The sequence below is a fragment of the Oxyura jamaicensis genome, chromosome 3, assembly GCF_011077185.1.
Source record: "Oxyura jamaicensis isolate SHBP4307 breed ruddy duck chromosome 3, BPBGC_Ojam_1.0, whole genome shotgun sequence".
NCBI classification, from domain to species: domain Eukaryota; kingdom Metazoa; phylum Chordata; class Aves; order Anseriformes; family Anatidae; genus Oxyura; species Oxyura jamaicensis.
Window position 1 is genome coordinate 90,389,690 of NC_048895.1, and position 19,454 is coordinate 90,409,143.

At 35.5% G+C, this 19,454-nt stretch overlaps 1 protein-coding gene across 1 annotated transcript in view; it reads left to right on the top strand.

Moving 5' to 3' along the window:
• The window catches only part of EYS (eyes shut homolog), an 883,205-nt gene that overhangs the window by 197,337 nt on the left and 666,414 nt on the right, over nt 1-19,454 (top strand). The window contains exon 11 of the mRNA XM_035323172.1: nt 4,341-4,594. Within this exon, the coding sequence (XP_035179063.1) occupies nt 4,341-4,594 (254 nt within the window). The remainder of the gene's footprint in view (nt 1-4,340; nt 4,595-19,454) is intronic.

The following is a 19,454-nucleotide window of genomic DNA, read 5'->3' on the forward strand; positions in this document are numbered from 1 at the left end:
GAGAGGCAGGTGCTGGCCTCTTCTCCCTGGTAACCGATGACAGGATGAGTAGGACTGGCACAAAGCATCACCAGAAGAGGTTCAGAATGAATATTAGGAAGAATTTATTTATTGTAAATAATTTCATTATTTCTATTCTATTCTATTCTATTCTATTCTAAATAACCTCTCCCTCCCCGCTATGTTCTCTGTAGAAGAGGAGAGAGAAGAACAGAATTAACATGAGCCAGTGAGGAACAATTAATGAATAAAGTGAAAGAACACTTCATGGAGTTGTTCTTTCTGTTTTAAAATCCAAGGGGGGCAGGGGTTATTTTCTTCACCCTTTCAAATTTATTTCTTGCCAATAAGTAAAGTTTTGGACAATCAAGATCTTAACTGAAATAGGTCACAGATAGTGTATTGTAATCTATTTAGTAAAGGGAAGCAATAAAGGGAAAAGATGTTTAATGTATAATTCAATGTAGTTTCCATTAGCCATCCTGTTTCTCATGTTTCTTCAGTTCAGTCCATTCAGATGAAGTTCTACACTTATAGCTCCAGGGAAGCCCATCAAGATTAAGATGCCTGAAGAAGCTGTATTGTATGACTTACTATTGCAATTTTTATAAAAGATTATATTAAAATATTATGATTTATAAATGTATCTTTCTCTGTAGGTATTGCTCTGAGGTCAGCATTTCATGAAGTTTGATGCAGGAAAATTTCCCATTAAGTGGATTTGGTGTACAGGAAAGTTTAACTTGCCAACTCAATTTTCAATATTCAGTATTTATATTTTAATGTACACATTAAAATGTATACATAGTTTAATCTTGAATTAACCTCAGTAGGAAAGACCTAGTGAAACATTGTTAGTTAAAGCATTTTAGAATATGAAAATCTTATTTGCTTGATGCCAGCAAGATTATGAAAGCAAACATAATTTTGATAACTTTGGAGTATCACATTATCTAAAGCTTTATTCATCCTTGACTTTTTCAATTTTTTTTTCCTGCCAGATGGATAAATTAAGCTGTTTGATTAGATTCCTTTGTATATAATTTTCCATCTTCAATTTTATTCATTCTATAGTATATATGCAATTTGACTGCAGGACCTAGTTGACACTGCCATAGAAAGTTAGTGTTATGATATACACAGTTCTCTGTAGCAATAATAGGCTTTTTCCAATAGAGAAAGAGGACAAATGCATTTCTTCACTTTACTAAAGCTCCAGAAAGTGGGTGAATATATGCTACAATTTCTTAGGGAATATCTCTGTAATAAGTTATATATACTTACAGCTTTTCTGTAGGTAATACAGATACTTACAAAAAGCCAATGTGGCACTAAATAACCTTTCAGTCTCTTTATGAATGTGTTTGCAGTTCCTATAGAAAAAAAAAAAAAATAATAATTAACACTGTGTAAACACAGTTAATCTGCTTGGATTATTATAATAACAACATTAAAAAAAAAAAAAAAAAAAGAAAGAAAAAAGGAAAATAGGTACTGAGAAATCTTTGCTAGTGCCTAGCTTAAATGTGCCTTTTTGTCTCAAAATAGAAAATAGATGGGTCATGTAGCACAGATCAGCATAGCCACAGTGTATCTTTAGTCTGGTCTTTAGCCTTTTTCAGTCATTTTAAAGATTCATCAGTTGCCACAGTTGTTTACTCAATGGCACAAGTCCTACATCGCTTTCGTGCATGCACTCTGTAAATGCACTGTGACAGCTACTGTGCCTGGACTAAACAGTATGAACCCACCTACCTACATACCTACTGTTCCAGACATTGGGGGATGAAAAGGTTACATCTTACTACATTTTGGTAGCAACACATTACAGCTACCCCATATCTATCCACATTCAAGTGTCATGTTACTTCTTAGATGAAATTCTGTGCATGAGTTACGAGTTTCCACCTTACATTTATTTCATGGGCATATCAATTTTTTGTGCAATATTAACCAGGTTTAGGCAGTAGAGTATCATTGTTCAGCCATCTACATGACGTGTTGGAGCAAAGCAATCTGTAATAGCATAACTGTGGCTTGAGTTTGGTATCCACTACTAAAATCCATGTTTGTAGCAAAAGCACTAATGTACTGGTTTTCTTTTCTAGGATCTGTTACACTCAGTCTTGTTATGGACAAAAGGGAGCACACATGAACCTAAGAAATTGTTGTTATTCTTAATGTTTTAAGAGCCTAATAGACCAAATTATTAGTCAGATGCCCATACTTAATAGTCCAAATTAATACAATAAATCCTCAATAAAACAGTTAAAAGTGGTATAAAAAAACGTCATATTTACATTTTCTGTCGTGCCTTGCTCATCCTTTAAATGTTTCTCCAGTTTCTAAGGTTGTCATTTTAGTATTCCATAAGAAAGTAGTTGGTGGGTGACATTAGCATCTCCAGGCCTTTCCTGGGAGGTGTCTCCCTCTCCCCAGCAGGGCCATTCAGAGCTGAAGCTAAAGCTTCAGATAGAGCTAAAAGCTCTAGCTAAAGCTTCAGCTAAAGCTAAAGCTAGAGCTAAAGCAGCAGCAGCCATTGGGCTGTGGTGCAGTGGTTGAACCTGAGAAGTCCAGCTCAGGCCAAGGCCAGGCAGACCCCATGCACTTCTGGGTCAGCACACAGCCAGGGAGCCTCTACTGGTAAGGTCAAAAAAAACATGTTTCTTGGGCGAGAGATTCACCTACAAATACAAATTATGGTACCACATGTATATCTGTAGTTACTGTTAACTTACTGGAGTATCTGTAACTCACCCCATACCAAAGGTGGAAATTAAAGGGCAAGACAAACATTCACTTAAAAATTATATGTATATGTATATGTATATGCATATGTATATTTATGTCATTGAAATATTAATATTTTGCTGTTTTTTTTTCTTGGCTTGTGCTTTTAAAATTTATTGTAGGGAAGCATTTTAGCTTTACAGCAAATGAAACCTGCAAATCAATCTACCATTCAAAGCTTTTGATATCATGTTCAGTTTTTTAGTACTGTTGAAGTATCAATGCAAGATCATAGTCATTAAAATTTAATGTGGTGATGGTATTTTTCCTAGCAAAAGATGTAATTCCTTAGAGATCATTGGACTTCATATCATTCCTAAGAAAGACAGGAAAAAGTATTTGAAGTTCAGCTACATCACTGTTACACCATTTAACAAAACTGTCTTCAAGACAAATTTCATAGAATGATTTAGAGATAAAATGATAATATAAATCAAACATTGGATAATTTAGTATCTTATGGAAATGATGGAGCTACAAATAAATACACTCAGATGCTAATATTCAAACCCTACAGAACTCCATTTATGTCATTATATGTTAAATTTGAGAAACACACACAGTATAATCATATCTGCTTAGTACATATTACTGTTATATGTATGAGACATTAATGTAAAGAGTAACTATTAATTTTTAATGCTATTAATTAGCAGAAAATGCATTAAAATTAAAGACCTAATTAGTTTAGATTTTGCTTCATAAAAAAATAATCTTTTTCTTGAATAATAGACATATTATCCATAAAATACAGATTTTAGATAATGACAGTTACTAATATATTTAAGTATTTTCACCCTTCTTCGTAGACCTTCCATTTATGATATTATGCCTTAATATTATTTGCATACATTTAGAATTTGAAGTAGATAATTATAAATTATGTTTCTAAAATATTTATTGAGTTTTGTGATCCTATTACCACAGTCTGGATTATAAAAAATAAATGAATGATTCTAGGATGTTTTAATCTTCAATAAATTACATCTTAATCTACAGTAAGAATTTAGGTTATTAAGTGAACTAGAACACTCCTGTTTGCATTAATGTATATGTTTGTATATTCCTATGTGTTGAGCGAACAATAACAGAACAAAGCCTCATTCTGCAACATTAGTCTGTAGTAGCCCACTGTTTTGAGCTACTGCCACTATTTTGGGCATGATTAAATTTATACATCAGTCAATTTGTTTCATATGTCTCTAAGATCCAGTTTTGAAGTTACTTTCTAATCTGATATCAAACTGATTCTATTTGAATATTATCATTGGAAGTTTGATTTTAAAAGCTATACAGCTGCTATTTTGTCCCATCTACATTTGTGCAATTTTGATTATTGCACAGTTCCATTTAATTAATTTAGTTCCAAGCAGTCTATGTGAAACAAAGTTACTTGGTGACTAATTAAAAGTAAAGAATGAAGACTAAAAAAGAATCCAATTCATTTGTGAGTAATTAAAAGTAAAAATATTGTTAACACTGTTAGACATTATTGACCTATACACACCTATCAGAGACTGCCTTTTTAAATTTTCTCTTTTTAACAACAGGTGCATATGTCCCCTTGGTTACACTGGCACTTTCTGTGAACTTGATATAGATGACTGCGTTGGAAACCAGTGCTCTGATTATGGTTTCTGCCAGGACCACTTGCATAATTACAGCTGTACTTGTATGCCTGGATATGAAGGACCCTTCTGTGAAGTTGAAATTAATGAATGTTCAAGTTCACCTTGCAAAAACGGAGCTACCTGTGTGAATTTAATTGATCACTTTTCATGTCATTGTGCTGAAGGTTTCAAAGGTAAGTTTTCACTGTTGAAGTGCCTTGTACTACAAATGTGCTTGTCCAACTCTATCTCAGCAATGTTTATAAGACCTTTTCATAAGAACTATGTGTATACATGTGTATACATGAAATCATATATGATTTGACAGAGTTTTAACTGAATTAGTATGGAAATTCTTACATTGTATCTCCTAACTGTTCTTTTGCTGACCCTCCTCTCTTAACTGTACAATTCTGAACATGAATTTTGACACTTTTGGCAATAAAAAATGATCGAGTTCCAAAACACAATTTCAATTATGTTTATTTAGTTTCCCTACTAGGCAGTTTTAGGTATTGCAGTTTCAGTCATAAAGAGGACTTCAGAATCTCATGATGAAATGAATGTTTTGGTACAGGAAACAGGAAAGTATAAGGAGGAGTAAGATCAGCAGTACCATTCTCTACATGTATAAACAGCTTTATTGGAGTTAGTTGCTCAGACTCTCTTAGCAAAGATAGACGAGTATTTTAGAGCATCTACGTATCTAACTGAAACCCAGACACTTAGACATCCGTCCTAGGATGACAGAGCCTGTAGATTTCTGCACTGGGTTTGCTCAGTTGCATAAAGTTGATAATGATATTCCTTTTTGTACTAATTTTCCATTTTGTGTGAATACTCTGATACTCAGACTTGGTGTGAAAGACAGAAGCTCATCTTCAATTCATGTTTCTCAGCAGCATTAAACTGTTGCTTTTCCATTTAATCTGTACGATCAAGCATAAATATCAATGCACTGAATGTTTCTATATATATATTGATAATGTGTGGTATAATATCACTGTAGGTGATAGAAACAAATAGTATAATATGCATAGTGCCATCTGTACCAACTGATAATGAATGTTTTTCATCATTAATTTACAATTTACTCTTCCAATTTAATGAAGGTTCTTGCTCCAGTTCAGGGAAACATTTACAGCACGCATAATATATTTGTAAGTTCCAGTTAAACCACTGGGCTAATACTTCTATTTAGATCTTTTTGGGTCAATGCTGAAGTGCTGAACCATTAAATAATTACAAATCTAGTGCTAATTTCTCATAATAAATTCTAGCTAGCTAAGCTCACTTTTAACATTTCTGCACTAATATTTATAATTTCAAATATGTTTACATTCATTTGTACACATACATATATACATACATTTATGCAGTTGATAAATATTTACAGATTTGTTTTCCCTAATTTGAGCATGTAATTTTTTTGGTCATTTGAATACACCTTTAATAATATATGGTATTTCCTTTCTATGCTCTTTTATTTATAAGTAGGCAACTCTTAACAGTATTAATTTTTTTCCACTCAGAGCTCATCACTTGCACCCTTTCACCAACCTGTTGCTTTCTGTCATGAGCTATTCGTACAAATTATAATGCATCATTCTTGTGCTTTTTTCTACTACCGTTGACTACATGGAACATTTATCAGTTACAGCAAGTTTACACTAGACTCTAGTCTGAAATAAAGTATCCATATATGCCTCTCAGGTAGGTCTAAAAACAAATAAATAAATCAATCAAAATTTATAGTTAACAAAACACAGGATTGCAGAACTGTGCTTGAGGCAACATAAATTCCATAAAGACAAGCATAGACCAATTAAGTGTCTGCAAGAAAAGAGCAAAAATATTTGGCTTCCCTGAACAAAATCCATGTTGATATATATTCATTACACTGCTGAAACTTCAGTTCTGATTTGGTGCTTTGCTGGTCTTCACATGGGGACTTTAAAAACTGATATCTGCTGGAGGGACAACACAGCAGGAAATAAATGAACTGGGAAGTTTCTAAAGTGCATCAATGACAACTTTCTGACCCAAGTAACAGAGGAACCAAGGATAGGTGCTATGCATGACCTCACACAAACAAGGATGGACTTGTTAGAGATTTGAAGGCTAAAGGCAGTCTTCATGCAGTGACAGTGAGAAGGCAAAGTTCAAAATCCTTAGACAGGGGAGGAGGGTAAAAAGCAAGATCACCAAACTGGATTTGAGGAGAACAGACTTTAGGCCTTTCAAGAATGTGCCTGAATGAGTCCCATGGGATAGGCAAGGATTAATTCCTCCAAGCTCAAAAGCAGTCTATCCGAATGAGCAAGTAAAAGTGCAAAGAGGCCTGCATGGATGAAGAAGGAGCTCCTGGCAAAAATGAGAAGTAAAAATAAAATACACAGAAGGTAGAAGCAAGGACAGGATCTGGGAGGAATACAGACACTGTCAGAGTTATGGCAGTTATGTTGTATTTTAGCCCTGGTAGGCAGCTAAGTACCACACAGCTGCTTGCACTCTTCCCCGGTGAGATGGGGAAAGAAGTGGAATTAAGTCTATCTGGAGGCCAGAAATTCATGATGTAAACAACACTGGCTCCAGTCCTGCTTCACATTTCCTTTAATGACATACCCTCAGCATATTTGCTGGTGACACAAAACTAGCAGAAATGTCTGACACAGCAGAGGCTAGTACTGCCATCCAGGGGAACCTGAACAGGCTGGAGGAATGGTCTGATGGGAACCTCAAGAAGTTCTTCTTGCAAATTCCTTCACCTGAGAATGAATAACCCCAGGTATCAGTATATGCTGGGGGCCACTCAGCTGAAAAGCCGCTATGCAGAACAGGACCTGGGATTCCAGTGGACACCAAATTGTCCAGGAGCAAATCTTGTGGCAAAGAAGGGTTATGATATCTTCCCCCTGTACTCGGCACTGGTGAGGCCACACCTCGAGTACTGTGTTCAGTTCTGGGCCCCTCGCTACAAGAAGGACATGCAGGTGCTTGAGCGAGTTCAGAGAAGGGCTACGAAGCTGGTGAAGGGTCTGGAGAACAAGTCTTATGAGGAGCGGCTGAAGGAGCTGGGACTGTTTAGCCTGGAGAAGAGGAGGCTCAGGGGTGACCTTATTGCACTCTACAGGTACCTGAAAGGAGGCTGTAGTGAGGTGGCGGTTGGTCTATTCTCCCACGTGCCTGGTGACAGGACGAGGGGGAATGGGTTAAAGTTGCACCAGGGGAGGCTTAGGTTGGATATTAGGAAGAACTTCTTTACTGAACGGGTTGTTAGCCACTGGAACAGGCTGCCCAGGGAAGTGGTTGAGTCACCATCCCTGGAGGTCTTTAAAAGACATTTAGATGTAGAGCTTAGGGATATGGTTTAGTGGAAGATTTGTTAGCGTTAGGTCAGAGGTTGGACTCGGTGATCTTGGAGGTCTCTTCCAACCTAGACTGTTCTGTGATTCTGTGATTCTGTGATCCTGTGTGGCCTTAGAAAGAGTGCTGCCAGCAGGTTGAAGGAGGTGATTCTTCCCCTCTACTCAGCTCTGGTCAGATTCATCTACAGTTCTGGATACACTTATGGGCTCCCTAGTACAAGAGAGATATCGACATATTGGAGAGTCCTGTGAAGGATATGAAGATCATTGAGGAACTGAGGCACATCTACTACTAGGAAAGGCTTAGAGAACTGGGACTGTTCAACCTAGAGAAGAGAAAGGTCACAGGGAATCTCACTAATCTATATAAATACCTTAAAGGAAGTTGCAAAGAAGATGGATCCAGGCTCTTTTTAGTGGTATCCACTGGAAATGGCACAAACTGGAACATAAGAGGTTCCATCTAAACATCAGGAGACAATGTGAGGGTGATGGAGCACTGGAGCAGATTGCCCATAGAGGTCATGGAATCTTCCTTCCTAGAGATCTTCAAAAGCCTTCCAGACATGGTCCTGGGCAACCTACTTTAAGTGACCCTGCTTGAGCAGAGGGATCGTACCAGATAACTTTGAAAGGTCCCTTCCAACCTCAACTGTTCTGTGATTATGTAAGCATGAGGATTTACTTATACAGATGACATCTTACTGAAAAGTACTTTTGTCCTATTTTATTACCCAGAGAGGTATTATATGATAGTATTCCAAGAGAAGCACATTCAAAGTCAAAAGAATTTTCACAATATTATTAGTGTAGTGCAGCTCATTATCATATGTACCGAATATAATTATTTTTTTTTCATACAGTATAAAACAAGAACAAATAATAAAAGACTAGAAATTTATTAAAATGTTACCAATACTTTAGCATTTCTATTTTCATATTGTGTCTAGGGTTTTATGATCCTGGCATATTTTGTATTACAGAACAGATTTGAAGTTCAATCATAACTGCATGTTATGAATCAGTGAAGAGTATCTCAGTATGATGCTAGAAAGACACATTTTGGTTTTGTTATGCTATGTAATTCAACCTTTTTACATATCCACATGTGCTTCATTTTTCTTCATAAGTACTAAATTCAATTTTAGAGGAAATATCAAAGGCAGCAGTAAATAAATTTAAGAGTAAAACCAAAGTTATTCCTGCTCAGGACTCTGTAAATATTTGGGAACTATTATACTATGTGTACCAGGATTCACAGATTTGCAAATAAGTCATGACTACCCAGCCACCAACTTGCTTTTTCTCCTGTTAATAAATGAAACCCTGGGTACTCTTTGATATAGAGACAGTTTTTTTTTTTTTGTTTTTTTTTTTTCAGAATTAGAGTCAGAACCAGATTTTACATAGACAACCCATAGCAGTCTCCTCTGTCTAAATTATCATTTTAGTCTGATGTCTATCAGTATTTCACAAATGTTTTACATTCTATTATCTAGGGTTCCCTTAGACACTGTAAAGGGATTTATCAATATGAACAGCTTGCACAATCTCATTTGATAAAAAGAAGCGTTATAAATAATCCAAGGCTTGGGCATCTGCGTATTAAAAATAAATATATTTTATATAATATATATAAATATATATTAACGTATAATATATAATATTTTGTAACATCATATACCACATTATTTCCTTTTGAACTGTTAACTGTACTTGTGATGGAGACTTTAATATGGAGAGATTTTGTTGGTGTCTCCACTACCAGCAAGAGAATTTGGCCTGTGCCAGACTTGGAAGCTTGCAATATAACCTGTAAAAACTTAGTAGTTTTATGAAAACCTTTATTCCATCATTTTGATCATGTCCTCTATATTGCTTTGTTGTGATTCAGTTCTTCAAACATAATATAATTCTGTTCACTTGAGAGGTCATTGTCAGTCTCTCTTCTTCCAGATCTTCATTTTATTCCATATAACAAAACCAGTGCTCAGCATCAAATGGTTCTAGCTTTCATGATTAATGACTTGGATTTCTAAGCAAATACTGTTGTGCTTCATTCTGGCTTAAAAGAAGCTCTTCTTGGAAGTATTTGTTAAAAGGTTGTCTTTATTCAAAATGTCCTTCATTAAAAGTCTTGTTTGTTTGGGTACTTACAAAAATGGGAAAACAGCTGCTGAGAATTCTAAGTAGATAAGCAATATTGCCTCTTGAGTTTTTTTTATCTATACAACATTGATTGCTGTATAGTTAAGATGTGTGGGTTTTTAATTTTTTTATTTTGTTTTTCTGGATTTACACTGTAACTCACATAGGAAGATATTGATCCATCATTGCAGCAATGAATAACACAATTAACACATCACCAAAGTAGGTCTTTGGGTAGCTTTTTAAGTTACACATTAATATGTTATATATATGTTGCTTTTCAGTTTTTTTTTTTTTGTTGTTGTTGTTTTTTGTTTTGTTTTGTTTTTTTTTGGCCAAAATGGGAAAATAACATATAGACTTTTTAAAAATCATTGTATTACTTTAAATTTCTGTACTTTGCTTTTTAATCTATTATGCCACAGATACATCAGAAGAATCCACCTAACATTTAGAGACTATTAGAGGAAGCATTTAATTGTTTGTACTTTCAGTAAGTTATTCATTGTTCTTAAATCATTTGGATGTTATTTAAATAGTTTCACATTTCTGTGGTAGAAATTAACAGTATATCCTGGATTCTATTCTTAAAGACAAATCTTGAAAGGAAAAACACAGTTGTGTGAAAACTTATCTTTTTCAATACAAGTGAACTTAACTGCTTGAACAACTAATGTCTAGAACAGCTGATGGATTCTCTAATATAATGAAGATTGACTATGTTATATTAAGGAGCAGCAAGTGCACAAGGCTGCTTCATGAGGGTAGCAATGAAACGGACTGAAAACAACCCCAAGTGCAGGCACTGCCCTCACTAAACAGAGCACAGTCCTGCAGCATCTAAGCAAAGCAGGCAGATTAACCCTGTTAACCTGTTGCTCTCAAGAACCCTAGGCATTGAAAGCCTAGGCACTGGACAAAGCCCAGGGTCAGGGGGCCGGCCCAGTTAGAAGCAGCAGGAGGCAGGGCTGCATACAAGGCCAAGAGACAAGGCTGCAATGTACATACAAGGGGTCCGTTAAAAGAGACAAATTACCCCTGGTGTGAGCTTAGGTCCATTTTTGAGACAGGGCCTTAGGCAGGACTATAAATAGGCACAGCTACAGCATAGCTTAGGTCAGAGCTGACTGCCTAGGGCTGAGCTGAAATGGGGCTTGTTGGACAATGGGCAAGGTGTTTGGGAAAGTCCCAGTTGGGGCTGCTAAGGACAATTAAGTTCCACCAGTGTTCTCAGGGACCTGATACACATTTATAGGTCCACCTGAAATTATGAAATCATGAAAACTGTACAGAACCACAGTTTGTATAGCTACAAATTCATATCAAATTCATAACTGTTTTCTGAGACGATTTTTTTTAATGTTTGTCTTTGGGATTTTCAGAGAACACTGATGTGTCTGATTCTTTTGAGTGCTAGATTTGTTTTCTGCTAATTCTTTAAGACAATTACCTCATGGATTAGATAGAATTTCGATTTGTATTTTGCATTAAGGGATAGCCTACAGGCACATAAGTAGTAGTCTTCATGAACTGCAAAAATATTTGTAATATTTGCTAATTTAAGAGTTGTTGCTATTTTTTGCTAACTTCCTAAAAGCATACAAGTCATAGAACTGTATAGCTGGAAGATGCATCAACATATAATGTCCTTCACCTCTGTTACTATATGTGCCATTCTGATAGCTCTTAATCAAACTCATTGTAATGTTATGGCTATTATTAAAAAGCTTTTACTGATATAAAAAATAGACAAAAAGAAAGTATTTATAAACATCTTCATAAATAGAAAGATTGCATCTTCTCACTCCCCTCCTTTCGAGCTTACACCAGTCCATTGCCTTCATACTGTCTTCAATGATATTTCCTAAATTTCTAGTTTTACAGATTTTCCATCTGTAGGAAATGAAAGAAGAATTGCCAAAGTAATTCAAAATTCAGAATGAAATACTTTAAGCTTGCTATGTAGCTATAATCTGAATCACTGAATATGCTTTCTCTCCCCTGCATATACAGGAAACATAAGACATTATGGGAGCGCTTCCAGTGCTTCCAGATCTAAGCATTAGATATCATTTTTGTTGTCTTATCAGCCTAAGACATCCTCATAGGTCAGATATGAGTCAAGGTGCACATGAGACTTCTGCCCTTTAGTAATATATGAAAGCCAAGACACTTTCTAGCATTAATGTAATACTAGATACTTATGTTTAATTTACTAATCCCCATCCTACTATTCCTAATTCAGTAAAATTAAATTCTGGATACATACAATTAGGTGAAATACATTCATGAAAAATTATTTACAAAGCATTGTCACATGCACAGATAATGTCACTCTTATTTCAATGGTTATTTTATTAACTAGATCAGACTGGCTGTGTGCGGTGCAATCAATCTTCCAGTGCACTCTGCCAAGCTGTCTTGTTGAAGGATATAGGAGCCCTCTATTCCAGCAAGTTCTTAACTAATCTGTGTAGCATGTGAAGTCAAGCTCATATATTTTACTATTCAACACATAATCTACACAGAGATTTGCTCTGATCTACTAAACAAATTGAAATGCAGACCTAAAATGAAAACTCTTTAATAACAATATCAATATAGTTCCTCATATGAGTTTCTTACAGTACCAGGATGCAAAGAGGGCATAAGGACCTTTTAAAAGCCTGGAAGAGTAGCAGGTACTGATCTGGAATGCAACTACTTACCTGTGGTTGGCAGCTGCTAATTGGCAAGTTTAAGTGGTCTTTTTGTGTAGCAGGACAAAGATACTTACAAAGATACTCTTATGAGAAAGAGATGTCTCCTTAGTTAGCCCATCCTTTGGCAAAGTGACCAAAGGATGGGTTGAAAATAATGGGTTGAAAATGTTTCTGCAGCACAAAGGAATGCAAATGGATTCACATTTCTGTTCACCATTCCCAGTGAATGGAATTTTTCCATTCCAAGGAAAACATTGGACTGATACTTGACAAAGAAGGTCACCTAGCAAGTAAGGATGAGGAAAAGTCATTTAATGCCTTTTTTTTTTTTTTTTTTTTTTTTTTTTTTGTCTCGCTTTTAAAAATTCATGGTAGATCTTGGGCTGCCTGGTCCTCAGAGTTGGACGCCCATGGCTGGGGGAGCAGCAACTTTCCACTTGTGGGCAACACAGTTGGAAGACAACAGCTGTATCAGTTGAATATTCATAAGACCATGGGACATGAAGAGACTCACACCAGAGTACTGAGGGAGTTAGCAGATGTTATAGCTGGTCTCCTCTCCATAATATGTCTCAGGAGTCTGGGTAGGTCCCTGATGACTGGAAGTGAGCCAATGCAATAATAATCTACAAAAAGGGCTAGAGATAAGACCCAGGAAACTACAGACCTCTTAGTTTAACCCCAGTACCTGTAACCATTATAGATAAGATTATCCTAGGTGCTACTGAAAGGCATTTAAAGAACAAAGCAATTGTCATACATAGTCAACATGGCTTCATAAAGGGAAAGACTTGCCTTAGTAATTTCATCTCCTTCTATGATAAGGTCACATGCATGGTGAATGAGGAGAAGTCAGTGGTTGTAATCATTTTCATTTTAGAATGGCCTTTGATACTATCCCTCACAACATCCTTCTGGACACATTGTCCAACTGGGAGTTGAACAGCTTCACAATGCACTGGGTGATGGACTGGCTCAACGGCAGAGCTCAAATGGGCTGGCAGATGGTCAATAGCAGTGTTCCCCCAGACTCTGTCCTAGGGCCAGTCTTGTTCAATATTTTTGTCAGTGTTCAATGTTCAACATTTTGATCTGGAGGCAGGAGTGGAATGCATCCTCAGCAAGTTCACTGTCAATACTAAACTGGGAGGTGCTGTTGATTTCCTGGAGGGGTGAGGGACCTTGCAGAGGGATCTAGATACATTGGAACAGTGGCTGATCAGCAATGGTATGAAATACAATAAAGGTTAATTATGGGTTCTACATCTGGGATGGAGTAATGCCAGACACAGATACAGACAGGGAGATGAGTGGCTAGAGAACTTCTCAACAAAAAAGGAGGTGCTGGTTGATAGCAGGTTCAACATGAGCCAGCAGCATGCCCTGACAGCCAAGAGGGTAAACTGCATTTTGGGATGCATTAAACACATCATATCCAGCCGTCAAAAGAGGGGATTCTCCCACTGTATTTAGCATTGGTGCTGCCCCCCTTGAATATTGTGTGCAGTTCTAGACTCCACCATAAAGAAATGATGTTATGGTACTTGAATGTATCCAGGTGGGGGCAACAAGGCTGATAAAAGGGCTGGAGTCATGTTGTATGAGGAGAGGTTGAGGAGAATGAGTTAATCTATTTGGAAAAAAAGGAGTCTAAGAGGCAACCTTATTGCTATCTACAGTTTATCCTCAGGATAAGGATAAGGAGGAGTTGGTCTCTTCTTTCTGGTAACCAATGATAGGGTGCATTGGACTGGCACAAAGCTACACCAGGGAAGCTTCAGACTGGATAGTCAGAAAAAATTCTTCATTGTAAGAGTGGTCAAACACTGGAACAGGCTTCCTAGTTAGGTGGTTGATGCTCCGAGCCTGTCAGCATAAAAGAGGCGTTTGGTAATGTCCTTAATAATATGTGTTAACTTTTCATTAGCCCTGAATTCATCAGGCAGTTGTGATTGCAACCTGCAAATATATTGTTACGTTTTATGGATACTAGTTGGACTGAAGAAAACAAGCATTTTTTTCAGTAGTACTTTATTAAGATTATATTAAGTAGAATTTTAAATCATTTGCTTTTCTTCTGATCTGGGAATAGAAATATGCAGTTTATGTCCTGAAGTAATGTTTCCCCAATTAAGGGGTTAAGAGGTTTTAATAATAATAATAATAATAATAATAAAAAAACTTAGGCTTTTTGTGTGTGTGTGTTCATTCTGTCCGTCTTTTCATTATCAAACTTTATATTCCATGATGCCTATAAAACAAAATTTGGTATGAACATTATGCAAATGAAGTGTGGCATTTTGATATTTTTGCATGAATTAAGCCTGAAAGACATTAAAAGTAACAGTGGCAATTTATAAAATGGATGACATTAAAATAGAGAAACTTATATATAACATCTATTATGTTAAGAAAATAAGCTTTCTAATCATTCCTGGTTTTAATCTAATGTATCAATATTTAATTTGAGAACAATATAAAATTAAGCTTACTCTGAGATTTAAAAAATAAAAATAAAATAAAAATCAGTTTTGCAGATATTCTAAAAAATGTCAAAGCAGTTCAATGCATTCAGTTAAAGTGTGAGGTTAGGCACTTTTGTCATCAGAAATAAAACAATCAAAGTTTGTACTACTGAAAGGCGCAGACTTTCAGTGTTGTAATCTTACAGAGTTGCTGGTATTCAGAGTAAAGGAATATTCAATCGACTTCATCCGTTATATGTTGAAAAGGAGTATTCCTTTGTTTTCTTAGGTCTATTTACATGAGAACTTAAAAATGTCTTCATTTGCTAAAATAGTATGATTTCTTTAAAAATTATATATTAGTAATGCTGATAGACTATGTGTCTTTGCCAAATTTCTAAGCATGCATATGCTGAAGGTCCTAAGCACATATCTCTTAGCAAGTCTTCTGTTCTGCAGAATAATCAGTCACTTCTGCAACATCAGTAGGCCTGTAGAAAGCTGTTAAGCATCAGGCCATGAGATTTGCTAGAGTAACAGAGTTTTCTAGGCAGCTCTAATTATTTGTTATGTATTTTAAGAACACTGCAATTTTATACATGATAAAACACTATAAAGTAAAGGGAAATAGAATCAGCTTATAATGAGTTTTAGCATTTTGCTTGTATTTCAGAATTTGATAACATGAACCCTGTGAATTGCTTAGGAATTCAGACCTAAAGCTATGATTTATTAAATAAGTAATTAAATAAGTAAATAAGTAATTATGTTATACTACTAATTATGTTTGGATTTGTTGTATTAATGTTAACCTTAAAAGTGTAAACCCAGAAAATATTTATATGAACATACTTTGATGTTGAAAGTAATTTGTAGCAAATTAATTATTCTTACTGGATGTTCAATTAAGGTTTTCATCATCCATTTCAAATGTGTAGTTGAGATTAGTTGCATACTAAATAAATAAATAAATAAATAAATAGATGCACTGTATGCATCTAGCTTTTCCACCTTTCTTTCTGTCTTGCATACTCAGAAAACATCACACATTAACTTCATAAATTCTTTTCTTCTCTCTGAAACATTTTAAAAAGTACTGTCCAAATATTATCCCCCTATTCTGAAGGCATAAATTCTTATGTTTCTATTGCAACTGTATGCAAGAAGTTTAAGGACATGCCTCTTGCTGGGTGCAACTACCAGCTTAGTGCCACTCTGTGTTAGGAGACATAACTACAAGAGTTATTGCACTAATACAGGAAGGTTTTTCCAAGGTTTAACATAGTTCACATATAATAATAATTAAAAAATGCTGTTTCTGTATCATTTTCTGAGGTGTACAGAATAATAAAAGTGGCACTTTTAACTGGAAAATAATATCATTTTCTGTCATCTGTAATCAGTACATTTTTCAGTGGCTAGATAGAAAAAGTAGAAGGAAAACAAAAGTGATCTTGATGATATGGCAATACAGCTGCATGGAAGCTAAAGTCTTAGCTGTGAATGTCAAAAGTATTGCTAGTTTGTCAGGAAAACAAAGAAAAATGAACAGGAATAAACAACTATAACAAAAGGAACAGTGAACTATTTAATGTGTTAAGAGTATTTTCAACTGGAATATTTCAGAAAATTAAATAATTTTCTAAAGTACTGTTAGCACAAACTAGCTAGCAAATCAGTCAGTGGTTTTTGTAAATATTTTTGTCAGTCATGAGAAAGGTATTCTCGAAGCTTGATAACTCAGACGAGGCTGAGTGGCATGTAATTGCTTCTTTGTCAACTGAGGTAATTTAGCTGTAATAACAGCCTCCATGCATAAAATCAACACCATTGTTTATCAGAGCAGGGACTTTTTTTTTCCTAATTCCCTTGTTCTTTTAAATACAGAATGGAATTCACACACATTTAACATGGCCACAGATAAATAAAAGCAAAATACCTGAAACCAGATTGTTTTTCAGCAGTGTTGAAAATGTACAGCAGGTATACTTCTACTGTATAGTATTAGTCTGGACATTTACACTGGGGATAAATCATCTAAATTGGGATTAAATATTTTAAAATATGGAGTGTTGCAGTATAGATTAATAAATTAAGAAAAACTGTATTAATAAACTCTTAAAAGAACGAGCGTTAATAGTGTGATATTTGAAATGAAAATCAGTGTCTGATAACACTGGGAATTAGTGGGAATTTCTTAGCTATAGATTATAATCAATATTTATTTTTTTCCAAATGAAGGCACAAAATAAATCCCCTTTTTCTGCTTCCTTTCTGATATTGCTCAAATCACTATGCTTCTTCTGGTTAGACTTCAATAGGAAGTCTAGGAAGGCTTTGAATCCTTTCTCATCTTTTCTACACACCATCAGATTTTGTCAATGCTCCTCAAAACAGCTAAAGCTCCAATGTTCATCTCATGTCCCAAACTTCTCGAGCCTTCATTATTTCGTCATCCTCTCAGGAATCCCCAGATGTGTCATTTCATATATTTCAGTCAAAACATGGCCAGAGAATTAACCTTCTGCTCTGTTCATCTGGTTGTCTTTTTACTTTTGAATTCCTCAAAGGCTTCACCTTGCACAGTGCAGACTATTTTTTTTTTAGTTTTTGGAAATAATGCACAGTTCACTGCTGCCCTTTCTGTCTTTGTTCTTTTCTCTTATTTCCTACTATCCCATCAGGACTGGCAGCCTAAATGGTACCAATTTATGGTACTTTTATAAAACTGTTGAGACTGTCTCTGCTTAGTGTTCATTTCATCCCCTATGAAGTATTTTCTTGAGGCTGAATACAGGATTTTCTATATAGCATTAGATAACATCATTTAGGGTGCTGAATTTCACTGTAAATTCTCAGTTGAAAAGTATAGACCTAGTTAGAAGCCTAGATGCAGTGGACGCATCCCACACTAAATTTCATGTCCCAAAAAGAAAAGAAAAATCAAAGGACATTGTTAACAACAGTCCACAATTTGGAAGAAATTGTAGTTATACCTGGTACAGTCATGTCTTCAAATTATGGTACCATACAGTTCACAAAAATACCTTTGCTGCCTTAGATTCAAGAGGAAATTCCCATAGAATTGTATTTGTTTTATTTTAGACTTTATCCATTAGAAGTATACCACAACTTAAAGGACATGAAAGAATCTGTTTCAGGTAGTTTTTCTTGTCCATATTGCAGCTTACCCATGGCTTGTAAACATGTTATTTACTCCTGGAAGAAACTCTTTGCTACTCTCCACTTATCTGTGCATAAGAAGAGAGCCTATGCATCTCCATTTATCTCCCTTCAAAGAGACCTACCATAATCTTGGACACATTTGTGGGAATAGGTCTGAACTAGAAAACATAAGGAAAGCAAAATATTGGAATTAGATCAGAAAGGTTGCATATAGTGCTATTTCTTTTTCAGCACTTCAATCAAACTTTACAAATATAAAAAGAAACCTAAAAGCATCTATATTGTGGCCACTTCCAAATGTCTATATTCCTGACAGGTGCCACAGTACATTAAGCAACATTCAGCAACTGCTGCTGTCAAGCAGGTAGCTCTTTAGTTTACTGAGTTATCTGGACTCTCCTTGGTTTCTACATGTCTCCACTCTTTCCTCCAGATATCTTAAAATCATATGAACAATGTAGAGCATGGTTAGACATAAGAGAAACACTAATAGAAGTTACTCTGCCAAGCATTTTAAACATGTAAGAGAACCTTAGTGCTACTACGGGCTTCCCTGATGAAGGCCTTTTATTTCTGGTATATATGGTAGGTATTTCTAGTGACAAAATAAAGGTTTTTCAGATCTGACTATCTTGATACATATGATTGCTTGAGAGGGCATTTATGTGTGCTGAGGATAAGAGACCAAATGTTTTTCTCAGTGCAAAGAATTTAGGGCAATTTCAGGATTCTTTTTTTTTTTTCATACTTTTCTGTGAGGTTCACCAAAAGCCACACACTGCTCACCTGTGATAAGCACTGCACTTACGATTTCCCTCCATATTCATGTGGCTGGAAGTACCTATTCCTGTTACAAATCAAAGCAACCCCAGCTGTAGATTACAAATCTACATTTAATCACATTCTTACCTTAGCCCTTAATTATTTCATTAAGTAATATCTGTATTTTGCTTCATTAAATATTCTTCAATGACCTGATTATCCTCTTCTGTTGTATTCATGGAAAGGTATATCTAGTATCATAGTACTGGCAACATTCTGCGGAACATAAGCTGAACTCTACTGTTACATATAACTCTGTAAATTAGTGTTGGCCTGCTTTTCATGTTCAATGATACTCTGCCATTCTTCTTCAAATGAGACAGTGAGTGAAATGAAAGAAAATGATTGACAAAACTGAAAAAA